We start from the raw sequence: 18,010 nt of genomic DNA on the forward strand, positions 1-18,010 counted from the left end.
TTAGGGCGTGCTTTTGCGTATTTACGCTCGGAAACTTCGATATACTCGCGTAGAACGGGCACCGAAGGGACGGGAAAGAGTTCTTTTGAAAAACCTTACAAAATTTGAGTAGGGAACCTGCTGAATTTTCGAAACGTTGCTGTTGAAGGTGGAGAAGGGGCGGCCGAATGATGATTAGGGTTTGGGAGGGTAGGGTTAATTATAATAATTAATATAATGGGCCCTTAATTAAAAATAATAAGGTTAAGTAGGATTTTAGGCCCATTAATCCCAAAAATAATCTCATAAAATATTTCGTTTAGGTACGTTTTTTAAAATATTGCCCGAATCCTCAAAAAGTCCCCCAACTTGCTAAATTTTGCATACCGGTTAAAATATGATTTGTTGAGTAAAAATACCTTACAAAAGCCCATTTTCGAAAATCTCACATATATTCATCATATACTAAATAATTAAAATAATTATTTAATAAACACATTTTTCCTTAACTGTCCCCAGTCTCCGTTACTCGTTCGAGCGTGAAATGCTGCCAAAAGTCTTAGTAAATGAAATCTTAACAAACCGTGAAATAAAAGAAATATCCATGTCTTGATTATGCATTCAATGCATTAAAATAATTAAACACATATTTTAGAAAAACCTTAGATTTCATGAAGGCATGTTGCGTAGTTTGAATTTTCTAGACCTTACACATGCATTCAACAAAATCATCAATATATTTTTGAAAAGAACCACACAATATTATATCATCCACGTAAATTTGACATATGGGTATATCATCCTTCAATATTTGAATAAAAGAGTTTTATTGACCTCAACTCGTTTGAAGCTTATGTTAAGTAGAAATTAATTCAGCCTATCATACCTTGCACGTGAAGCTTGCTTCAGTCCATATAATATCTTCTTTAGCTTGTAGACATGGTTCAAGTAGTGTGGATCTTCAAATCTTTTCAGTTGACTCACATAAGCATCCTCATTCAAAATGCAATTCAAAATTATACTTTTGACATCCATTTGATAAAATTGAATCCCCATATGACATGCAATGGTATGCAACAGTCGAACTAACTCAATACAGGCTACAGAAGCGAATGTTCCATCAAAACCAACCCCCTCAACCTGCGTGTACTCTTGAGCAACCAACCGAGCTTTATTTTTAACAACATTCCCTAACTCATCCGTTTTGTTCTTAAAAATCCATTTAGTTCCAATCACATTACCATATTCAGGTCTTGGAACTAGCTCTCACACATCATTGCAGACAAATTGTTCAAGTTCATCATGCATAGCATTTATCCAAAATTCATTTTTCAATGCTTCATTAATATTCTTTAGTTCAATGTGTGACACAAAACAAAAGTGTCTTAACTGATTGTATATGAAATTCATGCATATTAACCCAATCATCTTTCGGTATTCCACTTTCTCCTTTCGTCGAGTTTTCATGTCTCCATGTATAGCTCCTATGATTTGTGACGAGGAGTGATCGTTCTGAATTTTTCTAGGAATATCCTTCCCAACACTGTTTAGATATCAAACACAACATTAATTAATTTTGTAGCCGTCCTAGTTATTAGATTTAAACATTCGATATGCATGACTATTAGTTGCATATCCAAGAAACAAATATTTATCGCTCTTAAAATCAAACTTGGCTAGGTGATCTTGGTCATTTAACACATAACATACACAACCAAAAACATGAAAATGTTTTACGTTTGACCCATGTACCTCATAGGATGTCGTAGTTAAAACACTTTTTAAATATAAACAATTGGAAATATGACATGTTGTGTTTAAGGCTTCGAATCAAAAGCGTTTTGAAATATTTTTAGAACCCAACATGACCAGATCCATCTCTTTCAAAGTTTGGTTATTTTGTTTGGCTATGTCGTTTTTTTAGGGGTCTTTGGTGTAGAAAACTCATGTATTGTACATTTTTTGTCACACAAAGATGTAAAATGTGAGTTCTCAAATTCTTTACCATGGTCATTTCTCATCGTACCAACCCTCAAATTGTGCATATTGGTAATCTTAGCAAGTAATTTCTTAAATGCATCAAAAGTATCAGACTTTTATCTAAGAAGACACATGAAAAGTCATCAACACAAACAAATGATTACTTTTTACCTCCCAATATTTCAATTTCCACTAGAACCATAAGATCCATATGCAACTGTTGAAATATTATAAAGTTTCAGAGTTTGACAAATTAATCCTACAGAGTTTGACAAATTAATCCGCAAGAGAACTGAAGAAACTAATTGATAGAACAATAGTGTAATCATAACTGAAGACTTCGTTTGAGCTAAACTGAAAAATCTTATCAATTGAAGTATTCGTAACTCATAGGACATCAGTTAAAACTGATAATGTTCAGCTGAACTGATCGACTGATCAGTTGACTTCTAATCAGTTGGTCACGTCATTAGTTGAAATATCAGCAGACAGACTGACAGGTCGTACCAAAGCAAAACAGTTGTATTATAACATAACAGTCTGGATACCTCGTACTACTGTCAGATAAAGTAACTACACGACGATTCAACGGATATTTGTCATTAATTGGTCAGTAAATGCATTCAATACGACTATTGAGATCGAAGGCTATATATAGTTGATCGAATCAATTGAAGAAAGTTGGTGACTAAAAACAAGTGAACTCACACGAAGCAATCAAACTACAACCTTCAATAAATTGTGATACACTTCTCGAGTATATTCTTAATTTACACATCGCACACTCAAGCTCTACTTTCTTTGTGTTTATCAGTATCATTCATGCTACCAGTTAGAGTACCTTTCATTTTATAACTGTTTGAGAGTTGTTAGACTAAGAGTTTCAGTCTAGCAGTATGTAAGATCAACTGAAGTGGATTATTACAATATGTTGTAATATATCAAAGTCTTTTAGTGAAATCATATCCTCGTGATAAAAGGGGTGACGTAGGAGCATTTCAAGTCTCCGAACATCCAGAAAAATTTCATGTGTTCATTTCAGTTTACACTAAGTATTCAATCTATACTTTAGTCTTATTCCACACTACTTTCAGTTAACTGATCTATATCGACAAACAAGATTCTAGGACCAATTCCTCAAAGAATTAATTCACATTTCAGAAAAGAATATAAAAACACTAAGTTTTTATTCAACCTTCTTTCTAAACACTTCAACTACATTAACAGATCCTAACAACAACAATTCAGCGCCAAATTATTGCAACACTTTGTGAGGCACACGTGTTTGCTTAGCTTTTTGGCATGCTCCATGCACATATGGTATTCCAGAGGTTAGCTTAGGCATACCTTGCACTACATCGCATTTTCCTAGATTCTTCAATGTCTTGAAGTTTGCATGACCCAAATTTTGATGCCATGGATCTAGTGCACTTACCTTCGTGTGTCTGCAAGCATGTTCTTTTTCTAGTTGATAGCATTTATTAGCAGATATTACACCTATCATAATACAAACATTAGCTTTATCAGAGACTTACACAAGTATTTTGTTCAAACTTAACATGCAAGTAATCATAACATAATTGACTAATGCTTATTAAGTTTGAGTTATGTCCCTCAACATAAAGCACATTGTGAAGCTTAGGGAGTTCGTCCATGTTCATTGTTCATTTTCAAGTAATCCTTCCTTTTGCATCACTTCCATAGGTCATTCGACCACTCTTTAATTCAACATAATCAGGGAGCTGGTACTTCGAATATGTCATGTGGTGTGAGCACCCAGTATCGAAATATTAGATACCAGCGATGTTAGTTTTTAAGGAGGTATAAACAACAAAACAAAGAATTTCAGCATTAGGTACACAAATATTTTTCATTGAAGTTTTCTTGGCGACAGTGTTGTGGTTGGTGTTGTAAGACACCTTGTGAAACATCCGGTTAGTCTCTCTACTCATTTATTCATCCCTCAGCTTTAAACAATAAGATTTTATAAGACTATGTTTAAAATAATAGAGAGACAAAATGACGTCTCTTTTGCTTATAATTATGTATAGAATTTTGCCTCTTTGTTAGAAGACTTTTGGATGTATGATTGGCTTTTAGAGAGTTTGAAATATTTTTATTCTCTTTCACAAAAATAGTCGATTGTAGTCTTGAGTTGGAGGATTCTCCAAATTCAAACATACTATTTTTAAACCCTAGACCGACTTTATTGTCTTTTCCTATCATCAATATGGAGTCAAGTTTGGTTGAGCTCAAGTTGAACTTAGCATTCTCAGTTTTGTTCTTCGCACAGTTTCAAATCCTTTGTAGTATTTTTGAAGGATTTACCATGCATCCTTGGCAGAGACAGATTAGTGATTATTCTGAACATATTTATGTCAACTGATGTGAAGATGACATTAAGTGCCTTTAAATTAAAATTCAAATATGGACTTCATCAGTCGTCCACGCAATTTCTGGTTTAATCAAACTGTCACCATCTACATCAACAGTCTTTGGTGGAGTCCGACCATCTATAACACTTTGTCATGCTCTTTCTTCAATAGATTGTATGTAAACCCTCATCTTGACTTTCCAAAGACCATATTTGGATCCATCCAAAACTGATGGTCGAATTGTGGTGTTGATAGTTGATTCCATAGTATTTTTCCTTTAAAAAAAAAAAACCAGAATCTCATTTAGTAAACGTTAAGTGTCGCTCTTGATACCAATTGAAAGAGTTATTTGACATAAAAGTACTATATAGATGGAGATTGTGTGAATCATATATATATGTGTTGTGTGCAGTGTTGCCTCAGAGTAAAATATTCACTAGAAAAACTTGTCAATTTATAAAACTAATATTAGTGAATAAAGAAAAACTAACTCCCATAACAAAGTGAGGGAGCAAAGTGCATCGAAAACGTTTATAAAATAACAAAACAAAACTATGGATGCAACGTTTGTGAATCCAAAATCCTCTTTGATAAACAACACTCTAATCAATATAGTGATTAGGTGTTATGCATGCATATATTCAACACTCTACGACAACACTTCAATACGCCTTGATTTGATAACTTGATCTCTTCGAAGTAAATCACCAACTCCCATACTTCCTCTCGTGCAGCGTCTTTATTCCTCGATCCCAACATCTATATTTGATTATTTATAAACTTCTTTTGTCCTAGAGTTTATCCATTGAATAGAATCCTACATGATATAAAAACAAGAATTTCATTATGAAATAAACTCTTCATATCTAGAGTTTATCAAATATCTTAATAGTCTAGAAAGACAAAGCTTCGTTTCAAATATGTACCACCATCTCTATATTCATTTGGGCATCTAAATTGGTTTATTATTTGAGTGTTATAACACNTTCTCAGTTTTGTTCTTCGCACAGTTTCAAATCCTTTGTAGTATTTTTGAAGGATTTACCATGCATCCTTGGCAGAGACAGATTAGTGATTATTCTGAACATATTTATGTCAACTGATGTGAAGATGACATTAAGTGCCTTTAAATTAAAATTCAAATATGGACTTCATCAGTCGTCCACGCAATTTCTGGTTTAATCAAACTGTCACCATCTACATCAACAGTCTTTGGTGGAGTCCGACCATCTATAACACTTTGTCATGCTCTTTCTTCAATAGATTGTATGTAAACCCTCATCTTGACTTTCCAAAGACCATATTTGGATCCATCCAAAACTGATGGTCGAATTGTGGTGTTGATAGTTGATTCCATAGTATTTTTCCTTTAAAAAAAAAAAACCAGAATCTCATTTAGTAAACGTTAAGTGTCGCTCTTGATACCAATTGAAAGAGTTATTTGACATAAAAGTACTATATAGATGGAGATTGTGTGAATCATATATATATGTGTTGTGTGCAGTGTTGCCTCAGAGTAAAATATTCACTAGAAAAACTTGTCAATTTATAAAACTAATATTAGTGAATAAAGAAAAACTAACTCCCATAACAAAGTGAGGGAGCAAAGTGCATCGAAAACGTTTATAAAATAACAAAACAAAACTATGGATGCAACGTTTGTGAATCCAAAATCCTCTTTGATAAACAACACTCTAATCAATATAGTGATTAGGTGTTATGCATGCATATATTCAACACTCTACGACAACACTTCAATACGCCTTGATTTGATAACTTGATCTCTTCGAAGTAAATCACCAACTCCCATACTTCCTCTCGTGCAGCGTCTTTATTCCTCGATCCCAACATCTATATTTGATTATTTATAAACTTCTTTTGTCCTAGAGTTTATCCATTGAATAGAATCCTACATGATATAAAAACAAGAATTTCATTATGAAATAAACTCTTCATATCTAGAGTTTATCAAATATCTTAATAGTCTAGAAAGACAAAGCTTCGTTTCAAATATGTACCACCATCTCTATATTCATTTGGGCATCTAAATTGGTTTATTATTTGAGTGTTATAACACTGAATATGAAAAAACAACCAATGTGATTCAGAGTTAATAAATGCCACATCACCAAGGCGTTAACATCTTTGAATGGATGTTCAAATTTTTTTTTGGACGCGTTTTAAAACAAGCACGCGCTAGACTCAAACCCATTGGCCATGCTTGCTCGCACTCTGACAGAGCGTGAATTTGGGAATTGTGCCACTGTAGCTCTCCAATATTTCCTTCTTTTGATTTTTCTTTTACTTTTTAAAAATAAATCTAAAATAAAAAAGATATAAAATTCTTTTATAAAAAAACGAACGGCTATAATTCTTTTTTATATGAAAATTCAACGGCTAATTAATAAAAAATACCAAAGATTGGGTTGTGTCAAACTACTTTTGTTTAATTTAAAAAAAAATAACGACTAGTTAACGGCTAGTTTAATAAAAAAGAATCAAGTTTTCTTCTATATATACTCATCACCTTACACAATTTATTTCAATCATTCAAAAACCTAAATCACTTTAAAAATCTTCTCTCTACTATTTTATTCATCTAAATTTTATTTTGAATATCTCTTTCTATTATCCTATTTCCTCCGAATGGATGAAAATAACCGAGGATTTTTTAGAAATTTCGTGAATTATCCAAAAATGCTGTAAGAAAATACTTCTTCCCAAAATTCACAAATTCCACCAAATTATCCATATTTTCAATACCCACCAAATTATCCACATCACATATATCCACCAAATTATCCATATAATCCATATCCACCAAATTATCCATCTAATCCACATGCAACCGATATGCTTTTTACATCTCCTCCGAAAAATGAACCTGCCACTCCGAATTTTGTCCCGGAGACTTAATTGTCCGACCATGAATTCCCAATTGAAGTCGCGAATATGGAGAATGTGGATTCTGGTGCTGAGGGTAGAAAAAAATGGTCAACCTGGAGAAAAGGTGAAGACGAGGTCTTAGCGAGATCATTTGTCACTATCAGCGATAACCCAATCATCGGCAATGATCAAAAGGCGGGAAGCTTTCTGGGGATGTATTGTAAGCTACTACAATGACAATCGTCCCATTGGTACACCCAATAGAAGTACAAGTGTCATACGATCACATTGGCACAATACCATCCAAAAAACGTATATCGCTTTAATGCAAATTACAATAGCATTTATAGTGCATATCGTAGCGACCACAGTGATGAGGATATACTACGGCTTGCGTATGAAAAATATGGCGAGGAAAATAATGGCATCACATTTAATCTCGAGCATGTGTGGATAATCGTAAAAGACCGTCCAATGTTTACTCCACAGTCCGTTGATCACCTTGTTGGCACGAAGAAGGCAAGGGCCTCGGAGTCGGGAGCAAGCAACATCTCATCCAAACAAGATGCGAGTCTACATGTAGTCATAAACTAAAAAGAAAATCATCCAATGGGTCAGAAGGCAGCAGAAAGAAAGTGAAAAGGCAAAACGAAATCGTACATGGAGTGTATGACAACTAACTTGGACAATATGTTTGCAAAGTATACTGAGTATATAAGCATAAAAAAGCTGAAGTTGAAATGAAACAAAAACAACTCGAAGTAGAAGAGATGAAAACAAAAGCTGCCATAGCCAAAGTTCAACTAAAAGAATACGCAATCCTTTCAAAATATACTTCGCCAATGACATACGAGCAACTTATCATCCATGAACGTCTATGTCAAGAGATTAGGGGAGATGGAATATTTAATTTTCAGTTATTGTAATTTTCCTTTATTGTAATTTTCAATCAATGTAATTTTCATTTCAGTTAATGTAACTCTCCGGTCAATTAATGTAGTTGTTGCAAAGAAGTCGTTGGAATATAGCCGTTGCAAATATGGTCGTTAGAAAGTAGCTGTTGGAATATAGCCCTTGCAAAGTAGTCGTTGGCATATAGCCGTTGCAAATTTGGTCGTTGGAAAATAGCCGTTGGAATATAGCTGTTGAGAAGAAAAAATATATAGATACCTTGTGATATACAATTCTTCATTCTACAAACATATCATTTGACAAACACATAGACTTGAATTTTTTTACTTCAAAATGTCTCAATATTCTTGTAGTTCCAGATCTAGCTCGACAAGTGAAAACGAAATCCAAGTTGAAGTTGACGACGAAAATTATGATCCGAGAAAAGAGCTAATGTCATTGATACTTCAACCAAGCCGACAAATAGTTGAAGCATATCAAAGTCATAGCGTGATGCAGCGAAGAAGAAGGTTCATCCAAAGAAATCGTGAAGCCGGGAATGTGAGGCTCTTCAATGATTATTTCTCCAAAAACCCTGTGTATACAGATCAAATATTTTGAAGACGATTTCGCATGCGAAGAGATTTATTCTTTCTAATAGTGAATGCACTTGAGAGTCATTCATCATATTTTCAGCAAATGGACAATGCAGGGAGAAGAAAAAGCTTGACACCACTACAAAAATGCATGGCTTCAAATTCTTCAATCGGCGTATGAAGTCCCGGCCGACCATCTTGACGAGTACCTATGCATGGGTGAATCAACTGCCATCAAGTGTCTTTTCAAGTTCTGCGGACATGTGGTTGAACTATTTGGTGATTGATATTTGAGAAGGCCAAATGCTGATGATGTTCAACGTCTTCTTCAAATGCATGATGAGAGGCACGGGTTCCTGGAATGTTGGGCAGCCTTGATTGCATGCACTGAGAATGGAAAATTGCCCAGTTGTTTGGAAAGGCCAGTTTACAAGAGGCCATGGGTCACCAACAATCGTGCTTGAAGCGGTCGCGTCTCAAGGAAATAACGGCTTGCAAGGAAATGCCCCAGAGATTAATTTCATGGTTAAAGAGGCTCAATATACGAATATGTATTATTTAACATATGAAATATATCCGGAATGAGTCACTTTCGTGAAGGCTTTTCCTTGCCAGGAGGATCACAAGAGGAGGTTTTTTAAGGAAAGACAAGAGTCTGCAAGAAAAAATGTTGAACGAGCATTTGGGGTGCTCCAAGCTCAATGGGCAATTGTCAGATGTCCAGCTCGTTACTAGTACAGAAAAAAATTAAAACATATTATGTTAGCATGCATTATTTTACATAACATGATTGTTGAATATGAGGGGGTTCATGTGACAAATTGGTACAACGATGAAGGTGACAAACTCGCACAACCCGTTCAGAGCTCAAACCGAGGATTTTCATGAATATCTCCGAACAAATTCCGAAATACATGACACTCATATGCATCACCAACTTCGTGCCTACTTAGTTGAACATATTTGGTCACAATACAACAACAATCCTTGAATTAGTATTTTATATCTTCTCTTACGTTTAATTTATATGTTTTTTATTTTTTTTTTACTTTTATGCAAGCGTGATTTATTTTTATATCTTGTACTGTTTCATTTTAAGTTTATAATAAAATTTTTAATTTTAAGTAAATGACACTCGTAAAATAAGATAAAATAATTTTACATACTATATATAAAAAAACATTATTATTATTTATATAAAATAATAATAATTTAAATTTTGTAAATAATTTGAAATTGAATTTATTTAATGTAAAATAAGAATAAGATGAATGAGTGAACAGTGAGACCTACAAATAATTAGTGTTAATGTTAAAATGAATGTGCGAGAATAGATGTGTTAATATAATGTGTATGTGGCATGTAGATCCCATGATTTTTGTTGAGGTGATGGATGTTATAACGATAACGAATACGGATGTCCTTATAATGATAAGTCATATGACACTCATTTTGATGTATCGAGTTAAGATGTATTTGCACTTATACTATTTGATATACATATATTTAGGCAGATTTTAAGAATATAAAATAATAAAAATTAGTTGAAATTTACAAGATAGCAAAGTCAAGTAAATCTATCAAATCAAAAAATAATAAAAAATAATCCAAAGACTTCATTAAAAAAAATTAGTAAAAAACAACAAAGTTTGGGGGAAAATGACATAATTTATTTATTATTTTATTTATGAGATCAGTTTTAGTTCCAATGTGCTTAGAATTTGGTGGACTTACTAAAAAGAAACAAAAATAAATAAATGTCACATTAATGCAACTACTACCACCAATCAGCCTGTGGGTATATATTGTCAACATTTTGTCAATGGAGTTGGACTAATTGGTGTCGACACATTACAAACATTGTCTACTGAGGTCCCCCTTGAAAGTGAGTGTGGTGTGAAAGGGTTGAAAATCGAAAATGCGACGTTGTGAGAAATAAATGACAATATAAATTATAGTTATTTTTATAAATTGTATAGGTTATTCAAATTTTCATTTAGAAAAATTACAAATTTATTGAAGATAGTTTATCGTTAAATTAAAAAATTATTGATTGTGAACTAGCTAACTCTGCCGATATCACAAAGAAAAAGAGGAGAAAAACATCTGAAAATGTACATTTTAAGCTTACAAGATATCCATCCTAGTGTATATATTTCTCGGTTTTATGTGGGTGGTCATAGATGTCATAATTAAGGAGGTAAACAAACAAAACCACTCACAAATCATTCGGATCTGGACTCGGTAAAAAACTCGTTCGAGATCGTTTGTTAAGCTTATCGAGCTGAGCACGAGCTCAGTTAAATTTAATTGAGCCGAGCTTGACCTTAAGGATATTCGGCTCGTAAGTTGCCAGCCTGTTCGCGAGCTCTAACTCGACTCTTTATGTGGCCTGAGCTTGAGTTTGTTGGGCTAGTTTATTGAGTCGTGAATGTAGCGTTGGATGGAAACATTCATTGTTTATTTGTTTTTGTCCACATTGAAATTGTAGTGAGAAAAGAAGACATAGAGATGCTACAAAATGAACTCTTTAAATTTTCATATATTAGTTGGTCTTTTGGGTAAGAATGCTCAAAGAACTCGAAAATATGAACTTTTTCACATATTAGTTGGTCTTTTGGGTAAGAATGCTCAAAGAACTCGAAAATATGAACTTTTTAACGATCTTGCTTAACGAGCTGAGCTTGTGCTATTAACGATATTAGTAATTTTCAAATGAGCCGAGCTCGAGCCTAATAATAAAAGCTCGAATTGAGCTCGATCCGAGCTCGGATTGAGCCTTTATATATTTGAACCTATTGGATTCACCTTTACATTTTCCATGCTTATGGATGATCAATGAGTCAGGTAGCAACTAAATGTCGTGTTTTGAAGGAGCAGTAATTGTAGCACCATTGTTTCATATTTGTTTGAAATGGTTACGAAGGATCTTTAATTGAAAAGCTCAATTACATCTGAGTTCATCTCAAAATTGACTCGAAGTTATTCTTGAATCAATAATATTTTATGTTTTTCGTATTGAAATCGAATGATTTCTTACTACTCGTGCTTTCAAGCAATTTTAGAAATACAAGATTTTTTTTTTCTCACAATACACGATGATTTATCATTCAACATTCATGTCTCTTCATCTATATCCTAAACGCAATGTATACATACATGCATATAGAGACACACNAAAAAAAAAAAAAAAAAAAAAAAAAAAAAAAAAAAAAAAAAATTTGTCACAAAAAATGCTAAGATGATGGATTGAGACTGAAATTTGACGACATAAATACTAAAATCTCATAAAAAGATAAAACAAAAATAACTAAAATTACAATAGTTCCTATACAATTTTTTCTCCATTTGTAGTAAATATTTATGTAAAATAATTATAAGTTTGTATAGTATTTTTTTATGTTTAATTCGATTGAATAATTTTTTATATTATAATATAAACTATTAAATTAACTATAGACATGCCTATATCGAAGACTACCAACCATGCATGCTGCTGTATCGCACTTGATCATATTCCAAACCTCAGTGGGTAATAATTGGATTAGCCTCACAAGCTCTTTCTATATAGGGATATATAATTATGATTAATTCCATTTTCTCCACTTTCATAATCATCCATTTATTTTTAAATCAAATATACATATGTGACGTCACTCCAGTGTAATATAATGTAATATATATATTAAAAAAATTAATTTGTTAACGAACTTAATCTTGATTGACCTCAATCAACTTTGTTCTTGAACTACTCCATGCGACATATGGATCTATATTTTACCAATATAAAAATAACAGCAACTACAATTGTAATATGATTAACATAGATTAATTAAAATGTGAAATTATGTAAGTGTAGATTTTAATCACACAAAACTCTGCATACTCCAATTCTGAGATGAACGTAAGCTACTGGTACAAGAGGTTATAAGCTGGTATATCTTGTATTCTGTGGACATCTTCTAAAGCAAACTCCCTCTCCAATTGTGTTCTTGTTACTTGAAGAACCTCCTGAACAACCGAAACGATAAGCAAAATTGAAGATTGGTAGATTGAATGGTTATTGGAAAATACTCGAGTTGCTTTATATCGATAAGTCTGGCTTCTATAGTGTAGGAAAAGAGTAGTCCGGGGCCGAACGTTCTGAAAATGCAGAACTCGTGCATGGGCATGCTTGTCCAAAATCCATAAGTTTTTATATGTTGAAGAAAATTTTCCAAAATGACCATTATAGCTAAAACATAAATTTTTGTGAAGATGTCGACCTGTTGTTAGGATGCAGGTGATGATTCGTGCATTGGAAGTGCAAAGACAGTGAATGAGAGATAGAAAGGGTACATTGAACTCCATATATGAAGCTCGCATGGCAAGCCACTGAGCGTCCATCATCGCAAATGCTATACAAAAGAGGACATCAAACGCTTCCTCATTTTCTGCAGTTTAGAGAATCAAATTTCTATTCACTAACAGGAAAAGGTGATATATACCAGTTGGGAAGTGCAGATTCTTCGTATTATATCACATTACCTCCTAATAATTTAACAAAATTAAGCCCGGGAAGACATTTTGGTTTTTCTGCAAACACAACATGGACGGTAAGATATCCTTTTTATCCATTAAGCTCGCTAAAAGAGTATATCAAATTCAATATCATAAACTGAAGTAGTGGCACTGAATGAACCTGAGTTTATGTCCAGCATTTGAATTAACATAAACGAAACATTAACGCCAGCAACAGCAAAGGGATACTCCCATTTTGCGCGCTTACCGCCCTTCTTGAGAAGTAACCTACGAAAAGGAACCTTCAAACATTGTCTTATCAGTAAAAAACATCACGGTTTCACATTAGCGAAGAACCAAATAAAATATCATCCAGATAAATACTTGCTCTAGGTGGCAGCAGCGCATCAGTCATACCGGATATGTTCTGGCGAAAAATAATAAGTTCTCAAGTGAGAGGAAGCCGCATCCCCTAATCCAACAAGTAAGCATAATAAGATGATAAATTGAGGTATCAGATGAACTATTAACTACTTTAATGAGTATAACATTATCAAGATTGACACAGTTGTAATTCCCTGACCCTCTTCTTCAATTATGTTTTGAAATATTTTGTGACACCAACATTAAACCTTTTCTCAAGTTCTTAAACCTAGAACTTCTACCTTATTAGCAATGTAGCCATAAATGGGAAAGACTAACATTAGGCAGTTCATCTCCAAAAGTTTAGTAGGAACTAAAATGTAATATCAATGGAGGTAGGCAATGCAGTCATAAACATGACATTAAAGAGGGCAACAAATGAACTAAAGCCCATCTGAAGAGAGAGGATCAACTATAAATGAGGAGATAGTTGATGTAATTTTTGAGTTGTAGTAGTTCTTATGTCATCTATACATTTTACAATTTTTTCCCCCTCAAGACATGATTTCACGTTAAACTATTATATTTCATATGCACTAAATCGATATAATTTGGATTTATTATTAACATTTTTCACAAATAACACCTATCCCATGATCTATCCTCTATGCCAATGAAAAATTATGTTTTTTAATAAAAACAAGTTTGCTGGTAATTAATTGGTTGGAGCATTATTGTCATCCTTTGGTTACTCAAAGCATAGACGATTGTGGGTTATAATTGCCGTATATAGCACTCGAACCACAAAATGATGTGTTAAATGTCTAAGTTCAAGTGATGTGAATTCAAGATACGTGTAGCTTTAAAGTTTAATTTTACGATCAACTCGTACTTTCTATGTCAATCACACACATGTGATATTCATGATGTGTTTAAAGGAAGATAGATTAACAAAAACACTATTATTATGAGACACAACACCTTGTCATAAATACTTCATAAACCTATACTGTGTAATTCATATATATTGACAGTATACTTTATCATGGGTTGATTAATTGCTCACCCTCTATGTTCCATTTTTTTCATACGTTGGGGAAGAATGCCCATGATAGTCTTTGAATCACGGTTATTAAATGGTAGAGAGAATAGCACAGAATTTTTTAAGAATTGCATATAATTTATTCAAGTTTTTTACACGCAGTGTTAAGATTATTGACCGAGTTTAACTCTATCCCAAAAATCTAGCTCAAGGGAGGAGGATTGTCCAAGTCTATGTATACAAATCTCAAGGATTTAATCTATCCAACGTGAGACATCAACACACATTCTCATGTCTAGTAATGAACATCTGTAACTTGAAGTTTTACAAGACATTAGCACTCTGATATATGTGGGAAGTTGGATGTACAACTATATAACATTCGGGGATCGGGCCGAGAAGCATTGCTCAGAAAATGGGAAAAAATGATATTTCAGCTGTAATATTCCCATCTCTGTGTGTCTGTGAGTCTGCGACATTCAATATAAGCCAAAATTGTTTACAGCTAATGATAATGCTGTGTAACTCATGTCAGCAGCATTGTATTAACCCAAATTCTCCAGAATATTTTCAGCCAAAAATCTACTAGTCTTTTCACAGGAGATAATATTTTTAGAAGTGCACCTGAAGTCAGTTGATGGATTAGTTCCTTGCCAGCCCATATCTTTCCATTGCTCGGATATCAGACCTTTAAGCTTTACATTTGGAAAGGAAATATCCCATAGAGCTTGGAGAGCTTCCTGAGAATGATAATGTTACAAACAGTGGTGACTCAATAAGATGTAGACATACTTAAAATAGCCCCAACTTTTAAATGTTAAATGGAAACACGAATGAGAAGAATATACTTGATGATCAATGCGAGTCTCGTCAAAAGGTACCCCTAGTCGTTCTTGAAGTCTTCGCAGCCTTAGCTCCTGTAGGAATTCAGATGTTCGAGTTAGGTAAATTGAAATGGACTCATTGGAATTAAGCGAGTTGAACAGATAGAAACCTTCGTTCCAAACTCCTTTGTTGTCAATTCATACTAAACAAGGTGACCAAGTAAGTTTTGTCCCAAATACGAAGAAACAAATATTAAAGGAGCAAAGATACAGATGTAAGCGCCTAGGATATATCCTGTTTTAGGTTATTGGATTCTATGGGAGAAAACACTAAAGGAATTTCTGGATTGTATGATTAAAATAATTTCAAATCTATGATATACATCTACTAATACGATTTTGATACTTTAGAAGCACCTAAGGTCCATGTCCAATTTCAAGCTTTTGCATCAATGAAATGGTTTCCCAATCTGAAATCATCTAAAGTTCATATCTCAAATTATTTTCTCAAATACAGATCTGAAACATCCAAAACATGGTAGCAATATGTTTTAGATAATATCTTTATTTAATAGATTCATCCATTTTTTATTTTGTTCTATCAGCTAAATCTATAGACTATTTGATAAATTGATATATATTTTTCCTGACACGAAAAAGTGCCGATATAATCAGTCATCATTGGACAATTTCACTTTTAGTTTTTGCTTCCACAACAGATGTCTACCAAGAAATGTAATTTAGTGTTCCATTCACCTGAATAGGACTTAATTTGTAGTCTAGATATTTGTCACTCCCAAATTTTTTATTGTTGGCACGGCTGAAAAATCCTCCAATCCATGCTCTTGGTCCAACCATAGCATTAGCTACAAACAACAAAAGCTTATCAGGATGTAATAGATAGGATGTGCTGGGGAGTAACAACTGCCCCTAATTATTAGCAACAAAAACAAAAGCTTATCAGGGTATAATAAATGGAATATGTCAGGAAGCAACAATTGCTTTTAATGGAAGAGCAATTCAAACATAGGAATTAGGCTATTGTACCGTTCAAAGGACTTAAGTTGTATCATGGCAAATAACTGTAACTTCTAATACAGTGCAAATGTTCGGTCCTATAATTGTCACTATCACTGGCTGTAGCAATCCTTCGCATAATCTGCTTATCAGTTATGTACAAATAGAGGAGGGAAGACAGAAGCTAAGCCTGCGAAGAATTGTAAATCAAATTGCATCAGTAATTTCTTCTCACCAAAGCATTGGGCTAATGTTGATATTATGTGAGCAGCCGGCTTTTCATACTGCTTCTTTCCGTACCAGCAAAGCTCGTCTTCATCAACCTAAAATATAAACTTCCATGAGAACTAAATACAGGCCGACAAATTTATGCTAAATTTCTTAGCATGGAAGAAACATGACTCCAATGATAATAGTGTGTTTTCCATACTGTCACAACAGTGACTAGTTCCATATCAAAATGGTGTAAAATATCTCTTAAAATAGATGAAATTTTTAATACCCAGTGTGTAAGAGCAAGATCAATTCGTATAACTAGCCACAATTAGCTAAAAGTTCCTAATTTATTTAATTCTTCGAGGGAAATAATGTGCTACAAATAAATGATATCGAACTGATGTATTTCATCTCAAGCAAACAGAAAGTATAGTTAGTAGCATTGATTTCGCCTACTAGCATAAACTCAAACTTTATTCGAAGAAAAAAGCGTTAAAACTTTAGAAAGGAAGAATAATGAAATTCAGATCATTATTTCTGTTCTTATAGCAGACATAATTCCGGAAAATACCCCTAAATTTTGCCAAAAAGGATAAATATCAGAGCCTAAAAGTAATAGACAGACTCGAATATACACTGCTCAGGTAGTGTAAGAACAATAGAAGAAAGTAATCTATTCATATTCCCATTTTCCTGCCCTCGAATAAGGTACTTGAACTATAGAATTTGTATTTAAGAGAACAACAAATGAAACACTAAACCGGAAGAAGATATAATCCAATAGAAACGGCCACCATGTAATTCGAAATGAGACACTGGCATGGACTTTATTTCAGAAGAAAATCCACAAGAATGGATCAACACCAAGATTCTCTTGCTTGATTCCAAAGTGAAAGAATCAATCAGTTAAAAAGGAAAAAAAAAGACTTGAAAGTAAATTAAAGAATGAAAATGAGAAGCTTACTCTATGGTGAGAGGCACAAGAAGGCCTTAATCTCATCATAAACTAAAATATGGGAAGTCAGATTCTCCCACCAATCCAAACGACAAAGACAAGGATTAGCAAATTGATGATAAAATATTTACCCCAATAATCACACCAACTCATGCTTTGTTCGTCAAATGAAATAACTCAAAACTCGATCTTTATCTATTTTTCCACTCTTAAATGCCTCGTACATATTCTTTAAACCCAAAAGGGAAAAAGTAAATCTGTGGCCGTCAGATGCAAAAAGGGGAGACTAATAGCGCAATCAAAGCGCAACTTTTTGCTGGATTCATTACATTATGGAAAGAGAAACAATGGGTTTCATTTACTGTAATAAATTTGTGAATGAAGAC

The 18,010-nt window shown here is 33.5% G+C and overlaps 1 protein-coding gene across 1 annotated transcript; it reads right to left on the reverse strand.

The window, feature by feature from the left end:
- Positions 1 to 12,465: 12,465 nt before the first annotated feature.
- On the reverse strand, positions 12,466 to 18,010 carry LOC140984208 (uncharacterized). Its single transcript, XM_073451460.1, has 10 exons — positions 17,634 to 18,010; positions 16,689 to 16,776; positions 16,193 to 16,302; positions 15,461 to 15,529; positions 15,237 to 15,352; positions 13,625 to 13,679; positions 13,389 to 13,509; positions 13,235 to 13,282; positions 13,046 to 13,140; positions 12,466 to 12,718 (listed from the first exon to the last, which is right to left on the reverse strand). Exons 1-10 carry the CDS (start codon positions 17,670 to 17,672, stop codon positions 12,617 to 12,619), a joined length of 843 nt encoding a protein of 280 aa, XP_073307561.1. The 5' UTR covers positions 17,673 to 18,010; the 3' UTR covers positions 12,466 to 12,616.

This window comes from Primulina huaijiensis, chromosome 9, assembly GCF_012295235.1.
Source record: "Primulina huaijiensis isolate GDHJ02 chromosome 9, ASM1229523v2, whole genome shotgun sequence".
Classification (NCBI taxonomy): domain Eukaryota; kingdom Viridiplantae; phylum Streptophyta; class Magnoliopsida; order Lamiales; family Gesneriaceae; genus Primulina; species Primulina huaijiensis.

Bases quoted from the DNA above. Each gene is read 5' to 3' on its own strand.
- LOC140984208 (XM_073451460.1), bottom strand. From the start codon at position 17,672: ATGATGAGATTAAGGCCTTCTTGTGCCTCTCACCATAGA. The intron at 13,510-13,624 runs GTATGACTGATG...CAATGTTTGAAG, and splicing joins TTTTCGCCAGAACATATCCG to GTTCCTTTTCGTAGGTTACT. The intron at 13,283-13,388 runs GTTCATTCAGTG...TTGTGTTTGCAG, and splicing joins AATGCTGGACATAAACTCAG to AAAAACCAAAATGTCTTCCC.